Below are 12,890 nucleotides of genomic sequence, written 5' to 3'. Positions count from 1 at the left end.
GTGTAGGTGAAAGAGAAGGTGAAGGGGAGGGTGGTGGCGGGGGAGCTGTTAATGAACAGGGCTGGTCTGAGGAGACTAGTGATAACACTGAACTTGGAGATGATTTTACGGAGACCCTATTCATAGCTTTTTGATTAAAAGCTATTTCCCCAGAATATCCAGATTTTAATATGACAACACCTAAAATATTTTCTAGGGGAGTTGCCAGTCTCATATTTCTGTTAGAGTATATAGATGTATACTACCGAGGATTACAAAAATGTCAAGACTTTTAAGTTATCTTCAAAGAAAATAAAGACAAATCGAGCCAGAGATAAAGCTAAGCTCAGTGAAACCTCACCTACCTGCCCGCCTCCCTTAGTGAGTCCTTCTTCCTCTGAGGATTCAAAACTGCACTTTTTTTTATTTTTTATTTTCTCAACAGGGTCTTCCATGATCTGGCTCTGCCATCCTTTGACATCTTCTCCCACCGCCTTCCCCCTGCTTCCCCCTCCATCTGCGCTAGAAGCTCCTAGAGGGCTTATTTTTTTAAATATATATCTTTATTAATTTGAGAGAGGAAAGGAGAGGGAGAGAGAGAAACATCAATGATGAGAGAGAATACAGCATATGCCCTGACCGGGAATTGAACCATGACCTCCTGGTTCATAGGTCAACGCTCAATCACTGAGCCACCGAGGCCAGTTGGGACTCAGTGTTTTATAAAGGAAGCAGAGAGGGGGGAGAAAGAGGGAGGGCCCCCCAGCCATAACGTCCCTGACTAAAGAAAACTGCCATCCTCTCACACAATCTCAGAAACCAGTCTGAGAGGCCTCAGCCCAGACTGAACTCAATGCATCAGCTGCTTCCCACCACATGATGAGGAAATATCCCCCTGCATCCAGGAATTCCACTTCTGGGTTATTTGTTGACAGTAAATGAAGTCATTATTGAAATATGGTAGCAACTATACTTAGGTAAAAACTGCTGTTTAAATTTTAACCCTGCTATTCTGGCTTCTGCACTCACTTACTTGCTTAAACAATAGGGCAGTTACCTCAGCTCCAGACTGAGACCTGGAAACTCACAAAGGTCACTTTCCTGTGCCTGTGGACCACAACCACAGGAGATTGATGCCCACTGACTCAGTGGCTCCAGGAGTTGACTACCTTTAGAGATTATTAACCCTGCTCAGTCCAGCTTTTGTACAATCTGCTTTTGCAAGATAGATCCACATTCCAATGTATTTAGAATTTAGAACAAAGGGAAATTCTTGTGGTTTAGACCTTTAAAAGGACTGCCTACACCTGGGATGGCACGGTCGTGAGGATGGCCACCTGCGTGTGGTGCCCTCGCGGCCGTCCTGGCCAGTTTTCAATAAATCCTTGCCTGCTTTTTTTAATCAATTAGCAGCCTCCGGTGGTCTTATTTTTGACTCCAGGGTTCGACCCCACAACAATTATCTCAAAAAAAAATCTGCATCCCCATGTTAACTGCAGAATTGCTTTCAATAGCCAAGACATGGAAACAGCATAAGGCCTGTTTAGTGGCACCCTATAGATAAGACTTTGCTGCCTACAAGAATCGTTTGCCCACAAAGGAAACCATTCTCCAAAGTGGGGTGAGCTTCCGTAGGGCTTCTCTGGAAGAGGAAAAAAGCTCTTTCCTGGATGGGGAACAGGGACTCTAAAAATGGCACAATGGAATTTTCCTGGGGAAGTAACACTGATAAGTGGGAAACCACATACATATATCCACCCCACGCCTTCAGCAACTGGGTAATGGATCCACGAGTGGCTCTCCGAGCTCCCGGCTGTCCTCGGCAAAGTCGGGGAGAACCTACCTCCAGAGTAATCATATCCCGAGGGAGCGGGGTCAGTGGGGACTTCTCCAGCAACTGAACCTCAATCTCATTTTTTATCTCATCTTCCAGAAAACCTGAATGAAGAAACCCCAAGAGAAAGTCCAAGGTGATGATATATTCTCATATCTAAGAAATGGGATCAAGCAGGACAATGGCTTTAGGCTAGCTCAGTCACCTGAATTGCCCCGGCAGCATCTCTCACCTCCCCCACCCTGCCTCCAGATCACCTTGGAAAGTACTACAAATAGGACACGTTTGTTAATCAAGGCCTGCACGCCTTTTACCTCCCCGCCACTTCAGCTAGATAGTAGGCAGAAAATTGGCTTACGGAGGATCCTCTCCATTGACTCACACCTTCTGACTTCATTCACAAATTTCCTTTGGAAGCTGTTCACATCCACATTTAACTAGAAAAGGGAAAACACCACACGGCACGCATTAGTAGCAACAGATGCCATCATACTCCCTTTGGCTATTTTATTATATTTTTTTAAATGCTGGAGGATGTCACTAAAATTGTCTTAGAAATATATATTTCCATACACAGGACAGATATTACAGGCAAGCCCTAACCGGTTTGGCTCAGTGGATAGAGCGTCAGCCTGTGGACTGAAGGGTCCCAGGTTCGATTCTGGTCAAGGGCATGTATCTTGGTTGTGGGCTCTCATTGATGTTTCTAACTCTCTATCCTTCTCCCTTCCTCTCTGTAAAAAATAAATAAAATATTTTTTAAAAAAAGATATTATAGGCAAAACACACCCTCTGTTCCTACACTCAATCCCCAAATGCCTCAGCTCTGGCCTTCTTACTCTTCTAAGAGAAGCAAAGTCCTCCCACAGTTAAGGTTTCCTTATTTTAGATACAATTATCCAAACGAGCCTTCAAATCCTCAGTGGAGTCGTGAATATGATTGGACCTTGAAAACTGCATAGCCCCAGGCTATGTATCTTGGGCATCCAAGGCCTTGGGCTGGTGACCCTCAGCTCAGCCAAAAAAAAAATGTTAGTGAGGAAGTGGCTCATGTGCTAGAGACTAGGGACGCAAACAAGCCAATCCTTTCATGCAGGAGCTTAGCATTGATCTTGACCTTGGTGAGGAAGTAAAGAAGAATAGAGACCAGTATTCTAAATTGGATTCAAAATGGCATGAGGAGGATCTAAACTGCCTCTTGGAAATAATACCCAACATCACACTCCAGGCAGTAGTCCTAGAATGTCACTCTAGGAGACGGTAGACTCCAGGATACTTTGTCCTGGGACAGACAAGTCAGGAAGAATTCTCCTTGGAACAAGGCTTGGCAATCCACCTGCAATTGGATATATCCAATGCTCTGAAGTTGCTACACATAAAATAGAATATGATGCATCTAACATGTAGTGATTGCATTAGAGCTCCAACACATTCCTGTAGCGGAAATACACGTGGAAGAAGAGAGGTCATGTTAGCAAGTCACCTGCCCAATGTTATCGCAAATCCTGGACGGAGGACTAAAACCACGGAATCCCATCTATTCCAGCTCGGGGCGCTGCTTCCTGAACTTTGTTCACTACCAAGAAGTGGCATGAAAGAGTTGTCAACACCCACTCCACCTTCCTCTGGCCTCCAAAGAATGCAGTGCTTACATCTTCGTTTGTTTGTTTATGTTGTTGTTGTTGTTTTAATTTTTATTTATTTCAGAGAGGGAGCAGGAGAAAGAGATAGAAACATCAATGTTGAGAGAAAAATCATTGATCGGCTGCCTGTTGCACACCCAGCACTGGGGATTGAGCCCACAACCTGGGCATGTGCCCTTGACCAGAATCAAACCCGGGACCCTTCAGTCTGCAGGCTGATGCTCTATCCACTGAGCCAAACCAGCGAGGGCAGTACTTACATCTTTAAACTGAACCAATCCAAGCTCTCCAAGCTCCGCAACACAGCAATATGCAGCCTCTACCTGGAGAAATAGTTGTGACAAACACATCTCCTCACTTCGAAACACAGACGCCATCTTGACCCAGCCTGGTCTGCAGGAGACAAAGATACCGGAGGTAGCAAATGCGTGGAAACCTCACGATGAGAACTTTTCTGTTGAGCTAATGAAACCCAACAGGGGGAAAAAATCCAACGGGAACTACTCCTGATTTAAAAACTAGAAATCGGGGTGGTGCACACACAGTACCATGTATAGATGAGGTATTATGAAATTGTACACCTGAAACCAATACAATTTTATTAACCAATGTCACCCCAATACATTCAATTAAAAATTTTATATTCCTCACATTCATGACCCAAGATTTCCACAAGGAAGTTTCAATAACATTGTATATAATAATTATAACCAGTGGATCTAACCTAGATATCCATCAACAGGGGGATGATCACACTGATACAGCAGAACCCTGTACAGTCAGTAGAAACGAAATAAATCTGTATGATCTCTATATGGAATAAGGATATTTATCTAGCATCCATTTCCATCAAAGACCTTCTAGACTGCCCTACTGCTGCCAAACCACATTGTTTTCCCCAAAGTCCAACCTTCTGGAAGAACTGTCTCACTTCCCGAGTCAGCCCCTTTCCTCACGTCATTTTGTGACATGTGGAGTATCTACTGTTTGGAGACACTGGGCCCATCCCTCCTGTTCGAATCCTCCCATTGTTCCATTTTCTCACGGGAGAAAGTCTAAATCCCTTGACCTGGCCAACAAAGGGAGCATAATCTGGCCTCTGCCTCCCCTCTGGCTTCATCGCTCCTCACACTGCTCTGCTGACACGTGGACTTTCTCCCGCTTCCCCCCCCCCCCCCCGAGCCCCCTCCTACCTCAGGACCTTTGTCCATGCTTCCCCCTGGATTTAGAAACTCAACCCTTTCTCCCCATCTCATATCCCCTGCATCCCAGCTCATCCTGTAACTCCTCTCGACTCAGTGTATGGAACCGATTCTTCCATACACCTTTCCTGACCGCCACCAACACCCCCTGTGGGCTAAGCCCCCTCCTATATGCCCCCACAAAACCAATCCTCTACAGTGACTTGTACTGTCTGCATTGTCCAATAGCCAGAAAGATCCATGAGGTTAGAAATTTGTATGTTTTTCACTCTCACCAGTCTGGTTCAACCATAAAGCTGGTGCTCAAAATATGTTTCCCGATTTATTGACTAAAAGCTAAATATGCTTCCCTCCCTCCAGAATGCATAGTCTGGTCCCCTATTTTTGCCTTTGGACACCAAAATGAATCAACATTTCACACTGCTCTTTCTGATAAATAAAGCAGTGTTTTTATAGAAAGAGAAGACACTGGCTTCGTGCAGACCCAAAAAGCACAGCTCTTACCCCAGCTTCTCCCGAGCAGGTCCTGGACGGGGGGCTGGAGCTGGCAGGGGTATAGCTCTCCGGTACTTCCTTCCTTTACCGACCCCTGAGCTGGGAGCTTCGGCTGCAGTGGCCGCTGGGCCTCGCCTGGCTGAGGAATCCACAGGTGGCCTCCCTGCAGAGGCACAGGGAGTGACTCAGTGCTTCTCCTTCCCAGACTCCCGCAGTGCCCTGAGGCAGCTCTTGTTATATCAACACCGCCCTGGGTGAGGACAAACCTGCCCCGCAGGCCTGCTCAAACCCCTCCCGGACGCCCTCCCCCCACCTGTGTCCTCTGTTGACCAGGAAGCAGTAACTGTCTTCACCATGGAAAGGGATGTACCCTTTCCCCCACTGTGAGGACAGGGTTTGGGAAGAGGGTTCTTGAGGCCTCAGGAGGGCCCTGAGACAGCCCAATGTATGGACTAAGCACACCAAGCACTCCTTTTCCTGGCAACAATAAAATAACAAAAAATCGTTTGGGGAAAAGGGGGACATAGGTAATACTTTCAACAATAAAAGTTTATTTAAAAAATAATTTGGAAAGGAAAAAAAATCACACTCATCATCCTATCAACAATTATTTTCCAAAACACGTTACTTTGAAGGGAGAATAGACAGACAATTCTTCATAAATTCCCAGGGCCCAAAATCCTGTTTCCGTGTGAGCCAGGTGAAAAGAGACAGGGTCCCACGGGAGGTTTACGCTGACCTTACTGGAGAGCCTGTCTTTCTCACTTGTCTGGTGGAGGGGTAAAGAGCGGACGAGTGAGCCAATTTGATGCATTTCTCCTGGTCCAGGGACTGCTCTGTGGGACCACCTGAGTTCACAGGAACCAGCTTTGCAGAGCAGTTTCTCCAGGTGGAGCGGACAGACCCCCACACGCACCCACCTGGGGCACCTGCACAGCGTAGCCCAGACTGAGGGGTGCTTCCTAGTTTGGGGGCTTTTTTTTTTCTTTTTACTTTTTATTACGGAGAAATTAAAGCCTCTGCAAAAGTACAGGGAACAGTATGAGGAACCCCATGTGCAGACCAATTAGCACCAATAGTTGTTCAATTTTATATCATCTATATGCTTCTACCCGTCCCAGATTATTTTAAGGCAAATCCCATACATCATAGTATTTCTTTCAAAATATTTTAGTATGTATCTCTAAAAGATAAGGATTAATTCACTTATGTATGTGCTTAGACACCCACAACTCAGGGGTTAGGGTGCTAACCCCTCTTTTCTTCCCCTCCCCCTACTCTCCTCTTTTCTTCTCCTCCCCGTCCCCTGCAATTGAAATTTGTATACAATTTTAGACTGCCCCAGAACTGTTGATCTGAAGCTTTATCAATAACACAAACAGTTGATTAACACATATTTTGTGTTATATGTATCATACATTATAATCTTACAATAAAGTAAGTTAGAGAAAAGAAAATGTTTTATCTAACTGTTTTGCTGTACACCTGAAACTAATACAAAATAATACTGAATGTAAAAAGAAAATAAATATACTTTCATTATGTAAAAAAAATAAAATGTTATTTCCTCTCTCTAAAATCAATAAATAATTTTTGTTGTTGTTGCTAATCCTCACCTGAGGATATTTTTCCATAGATTTTGAGGGAGAGTGGGAGAGAGAGGGAAAGACAGAGAGAAACATTGATGTGAGAGAAATATATCGATTGGTTGCCTCCTTCATGAGCCCTGACCAGGGCCCGGGCTGGGGAGGAGCCTGTAATCAAGATATGTGCCCTTGACTGGAATCGAACCCAGGACCCTTTGATCTGCAGGCCAACTGAGCCAAACCGACTAGGGCTAAAATCAATAGTTTTGAAAAAAGAAAAAGAAAATCAGCCCTGGCCTCTTTTGCTCAGTGGTTAGAGTGTCGGCCCACAGACTGAAGGGTCGAGTGTTCGATTCCAGTCAAGGACAGATATCTTGGTTGCAGGTTCCCCAGTTCCAATAGGGATGCATGCAGGAAGCAACCAATTGATGTGTCTCTCTCACATTGATTTTTTTTTTTCTCTCTCTCCCCCTCCTACCTCCCTTCCACTCTTTCTGGAAATCAATGGAAAAAATATCCTCAGGAAAAAATCATAAGGAAGGGAAAATACATTTACAGTACTGTACATATTTACTGAAAAAGTCTATGTATAAATGGACCCATGTAGTTCAAACCCATGTTGCTCAAGGGACAACTATATATATAATACCAGGGTCATGTCTTATTCTACAATAAGTCCTTAATATCAAATATCCCATAGGTGTTCAAATTTCCCAGCTTCTCTGAGATTTGCCTTTTCAGTAAGCCCCTGAGTGATCCTTATGTGTGAACAAATTAGAATCATTGCTTTGGAAACACAGGGTAAGAAATCAAACTTGAGCCTCGAGACAGCAGGGAAGAGCAGGGTGTAGGCATTTGGGAACCATTAGCTCAAATGCAGGATTTTGAACCTGGGGCAGGGGAGGCCGGGACCTCTGAGGGAGCAGGTGGCCTATAACCATGCCTTGCAAGAAAAGTCCTGCTTGGGTTTCTTAAGAAGCAGATCTTGCCCTGGCTGGATAGTTCAATTGGTTAGAGCATCGTCCCCTTATGTCAAGATTGCAGTTCCGTCCCCAGTCAGGGCACATACAAGAATCAACCAATGAATGCATAACAAATAGAACAACAAATCGATGTTCGTCTCTCTCTCTCTCTCTCTCTCTCTCTCTCTCTCTCTCTCTCAAAGAAAAAAATCAATTAAAAAAAAGAAAAAGCAGCAGCAGCAGAGCTTGTTGGCACCCACCCATCCCCGCAGAGCAGATCCACTCAAAAGTTCACACTCACCTGGGCAAAGTTCCAGAGACTGAACCAGGATGGCAGAGCAGAGCAGGGCGGTTAGAACTGGAAATGCAGAAGGAAACACAATGGCAGCTGAGCTCTGGGGCAGGAGCCCCGGCCCCAGCCAGTGCCGCCCTCTTCTTGACCCCCCCCCCTGCCCACCTCTCTTGCAGCTCTTCACCCAGGGGGGTTTGCTGTGTCTTCCTTCAGCCTGGGTGCATTCGTTCTCAAATGCCCCGTGCCCAGGAATCACTGAGGAACATACAAGAGAAAAAAGTACATCTTGACAGGCAAGAGCAGAGTCCAGGGCCAAACTGCCTGAGTCAGGATCCCAACTCTGCTGTTGACCACAGGCGACCTTGGCGAAGCTACTTAACCACCAAGCCTCAGTGTCCTTATCGCAAAATATATAAGATCTTAGATGTTTGTTTAGGAGGTGGAAGCATAAAGGAGAGGTTATTTTATTTTTTATAAAATCAAGGGTCTTAAAAAAAATGCTTTTATTGATTTCAGAAAGAGGAAGGGAAAGGGAGGGAGAGATAGAAACATCAATGATGAGAATCATCCATTGACTGCCTCCTGCATGCCCCCTCCTGGGGATCGAGCCCACAAACTGGGCATGTGCCCTGACCAAGAATTGAACCCATGGCCTCCTGGTTCATGGGTCGACGCCCAACCACTGAGCTACACAGCTGGGCGGGAGAGGTTAAAGTTTGCTTTTTTCTCTCCTAAAGCCCCAAGTTGAAGGTGCAAACGGCCAGCACACTCCAGGGACCCTGGCAGGACTATAAATGAGCACACCTCTCTGAAAGGCAACTTGCATTTCCATTTGAGAAAGTTCATCCTAAAAAAATAAAAGCATGTAGCCCTAACTGGTTTGGCTCAGTGGATAGAGCGTTGGCCTGTGGACTGAAAGGTCCCAGGTTCGATTCCGGTCAAGGGCATGTACCTTGGTTGCGGGCACATCCCCAGTAGGGGGCGTGCAGGAGGCAGCTGATGGATGTTTCTTTCTCATCGATGTTTCTAACTCTCTCTCCCTCTCCCTTCCTCTCTGTAAAAAAAAAAAAAAAAAAAAAAAAAAAATTTGTTTGGAAAACTTTTTTCTGCCACCATGAACATGGCACCAAAATTTTTTCTGATGAAGATATTTCTGTAGGAATATTTATCAATGTGATTTTTAAAATGTGTTGTATAATGAAATGTGACAACATTGGGAAGGTCTGCATAACTCAATGAACTAATATTTTCCAAATGACCTATGCATGACGGGCAAGTGATTCATCAAAAGAGCACATGACTAGCCAAAGGATTTAAATGAAAAGGTCACTGATTTGGTTTCAGATTCCACATTGCAACTATGCTTTTAAAAATTACTACTTGTTACCCCATTGGAGATACAGAAGCCAGTGAACCTAGTGGTTAGTGTGAGACACAGACTTCAACTCCTCACATCCACAAGTGACACATTCGGGAGGCGGACTCAGAGAACACCAAAGCCCCACTGAAACAAATCCTGCACCAGAAGCGTGTCTCCAGCGCAGCAGTTATAAACACAGCAGGTCCCTGCAGCCAATTGGCCTGGAGGACAATTCCTCCCAGTGTACCAACAGCAATCAAGACTTAACTACACTAAGACTTTGCACTCAGCCCACAAAGGGGTGTACTAAGAGTGACCACCTTGGGTGATTGGGGAAGCTGAGCTACTGGCCCCTATAAGTCACCTACCACACCAAGCCACTCCATCAACACAGGGAGGCAGCCAAAATGCAAAGACACAGAAGCATGTCACGAATGGGAGACATGGAGGAAAGTAAACTACTGGATGACACAGTGTTCAGAACCACATTTATAAAGTTACTCAAGAATCTTCTAAAAACCTTTGAGAAACTTGAAGAGACCTCTGAGGAACTTAGTGAGACCTTCAAGGACCTTAATGAGAATGCCAAAAAAAAAAAAAAAATGGAAAAGGACCAGTCAGAAATTATGCATACACTGTCTGAAATAAAGAATATACAGAAACTCAACTGTAGATCAACGTACCCCAAGAGTCAAACCAAAGATCTGAAATATGAGGAATCAAAAAACATCCAACCAGAGAGACAGAAAGAAAGAAGAATCCAAAAGTGTGAGGATAGTGTAAGGAGCCTCTGGGACGGCTTTAAGGGTAGCAACATCCGAATTTTGGGGGTGCCAGAAGAAGAGAGAGAGCAGGATATTGAAGGCCTATTGGAAGAAATAATGTCAGAAAACTTTCCCTACCTGGTGAAAGAAATAGACTTACAAGTTCAGGAAGCGCACAGAACCCCAAACAAGAGGAATCCAAAGAGGACCACACCAAAACACATCATTATTAAAATGCCAAGGGCAAAAGACAAAGAGAGAATCTTGAAAGCAGCAGGAGAAAAACAGTTAATTACCTACTAGGGAGTACCCAGATGACTGTCAGCTGATTTCTCAACAGAAACTATGCAGGCCAGACGGGAGTGGCAAGAAGTATTCAAAGTGATGAACAGCAAGAACCTACAACCAAGATTACTCTACCCAGCAAAGCTATCATTCAGAATTGAAGGTCAGACAAAGAGCTTCACAGACAAGAAAAAGCTAAAGGAGTTCATCACCACCAAACCAGGATTACATGAAATGCTGAAGGGTATTCTTTAAGAAAAGGAAGAAGAAGAAAAAAGTAAAGGTAAAAATTATGAACAACAAAAAGACATCAAATACATACCTACCAACGAGTAAATCTAAAAATCAAGTGAATAAAAAATCTGAAGAACAGAATGGACTGGTGAATATAATAGAATCAGGGACATAGAAAGTGAGTGGGACTGACAATTCTCAGGGGGAAGGGGCTCTGAGGGGTGTGGGAAGAGATTGGACAAAAATCTTACACCTATGGATGAAGACAGTGGCAGGGGGTAAGGGCATGGAGTAGGGTGGGGAATCAGGTGGAGGGGAGCTATGGGGAGGGGGAAAAAAGAGGAACACCTGTAATAATCTGAACAATAAAGATTTATTTAAAAAAATTACTACTTGTTAAGTTCTGGTGTGGTAGCAAAGAAAAATATATACAACCATCTGAAAAAGCTAGTAGAACATTTTCCCCTTGTTAAAACTACATACCTACATGAGGCCTGATTTTCTTCTTATACTCAACAAAAACATCATATAGCAACAGATAGAAAGCAAAAGTAGGTATGCAAAGACAATCAGCAGGAAATCCAAGTCAGACATTAAAGAGATCTGCAGAATAAAACAATGCCGCTCTTCTTACTAAATTGTTGTTTGTTTTATTTTATTTTTGGAAAAATATATTTTATTGATTTTTTTACAGAGAGGAAGAGAGAGGAATAGAGAGTTAGAAACATCGATGAGAGAGAAACATCGATCAGCTGCTTCCTGCACACCTCCTATTGGGGATGTGCCCACAACCAAGGTACATGCCCTTGACCAGAATCGAACCTGGGACCTTTCACTCCGCAGGCCGACACTCTATCCACTGAGCCAAACCGGTTAGGGCAAAATTGTTGTTTGTTTTAGAAAATAAAGTTATTTTCATAAAAATATGTATTTATATCAATATATAATTGGTTTAGTTATATTTTAAATGAGCTAATATATAAGTATTTTTAAATTTTCTGAATTTTAATTTCTAGTGTGGTAAATATTGGTAGGTAGACTCCACATAAAACCAAAGCTCTTTGGAGGGGGGGGGTCTCAATAATTTTTAAGAGTATAAAGGGGTCCCTAGGCCAAAACATTGGCACAGCACTGGCCGGGGGAGAGCAGAGAGGAGTGTATTAGCTTGCTAGGGCTGCCTTAACAAAGGACCACAAGCTGGGTAGTTGAAACAACAGAATTTATCGTCTAATGATTCTGGAGGCTGAAAGTCTGAGATCAAGGCGTGGGCAGGGTTGGTTCTTTCTGGGGGCTCTGAGAGGAATCTATTCCAGGCCTCCCCCTGAGCTGCTGCTGTCTGCTGGCCATCTTTGGGGTTCCTTGGCTTGTAGAAGTACCACCCGATCTCTGCCTTCATGTTTGCACATGTGTGTCTGTGCCCAAATCTTCCCTTTTTATAAGACGCCACTCATACTGGATTAGGGATCCAGCCTACTCCAGTATGCAGGTGCCCTCACTTACACTACTTCCTGCTGCAAAAACCCGATTTCCAAATAAGATCTATTTTCTGAGGTCTTGGGATTCGAACAAAATCTGAATGTAGGGGGAGGGAAGATACATAGTTCAGTGCATAACCAAGGGAAGCCATAAAGTGGGGTCTGAGCATGGGAGGACGCACTGGTTTTAGGACAGGACAGAGGAGTGAACAGGAAAGGAAAGGGAGGGTAATCAGAAGGAGAATTCAGGAGAAGAAAGTGCCTCAAGAATCGTGGCGTGGTCACGTGAGAGGAGGACCTAGAAGTGGCTGGAGGGGATTGGTGACTCCAAGGACCGACTCCAGAGAAATGAAAGGGGCAGCATTCCAAGCAAGGGCTGGAACTGGGATGTCAGTGGCTGGTGGAGAGGAGATTGGGAAGGAGGGAGCAGGGCAGCAGCCGGTGAGAAAATGAAGCATCACAGGAGGGTGTTATTTATTTTTTCAAAGGAAGAGACAGTGCACAGCACATCTAGAAAATGATGGCCATTTCCTTCCCGTGAGGGACATTTAAGACAATCCCCTTGAACAATACAAAGATATCTTTCCAATTTCTCTGGAAGTTTCCTGAGAATTTTATATGCAACATTTTATAGCAATGACTTACCAAAGCGAGATAGTACACTCACATTTCTTTAATTATTGTGTCCCTGGCTTTTTTTTTAAAGCAAGTAATTCTCCTATTAATCATTAAATACATATATTTGTAGACTCTCAAAAATCCACAGCTCACTGCTTTGT

At 44.2% G+C, this 12,890-nt stretch overlaps 1 protein-coding gene across 2 annotated transcripts in view; it reads right to left on the bottom strand.

The window, feature by feature from the left end:
• ATP6V0A4 (ATPase H+ transporting V0 subunit a4) overlaps positions 1 to 5,387 on the bottom strand; it is a 38,261-nt gene extending 32,874 nt beyond the window's left edge. Inside the window, exons 1-4 of one of the 2 annotated variants that reach the window (XM_079786070.1) lie at positions 5,163 to 5,387; positions 3,717 to 3,849; positions 2,172 to 2,250; positions 1,823 to 1,917 (exon numbers count right to left, since the gene is read on the bottom strand). In XM_079786070.1, the coding sequence (XP_079642196.1) occupies positions 1,823 to 1,917; positions 2,172 to 2,250; positions 3,717 to 3,833 (291 nt within the window). In that variant the 5' untranslated portion in view covers positions 3,834 to 3,849; positions 5,163 to 5,387. The remainder of the gene's footprint in view (positions 1 to 1,822; positions 1,918 to 2,171; positions 2,251 to 3,716; positions 3,850 to 5,162) is intronic. The other variant, XM_079786071.1, reaches the window with a different exon arrangement.
• Positions 5,388 to 12,890: the final 7,503 nt, after the last annotated feature.

Source organism: Cnephaeus nilssonii, assembly GCF_951640355.1.
Source record: "Cnephaeus nilssonii genome assembly, chromosome: 12".
In the NCBI taxonomy this organism is placed as follows: domain Eukaryota; kingdom Metazoa; phylum Chordata; class Mammalia; order Chiroptera; family Vespertilionidae; genus Cnephaeus; species Cnephaeus nilssonii.
The sequence above is the reverse complement of the archived record's forward strand: the minus strand, read 5'-3'. Positions and strand labels throughout refer to the sequence as shown.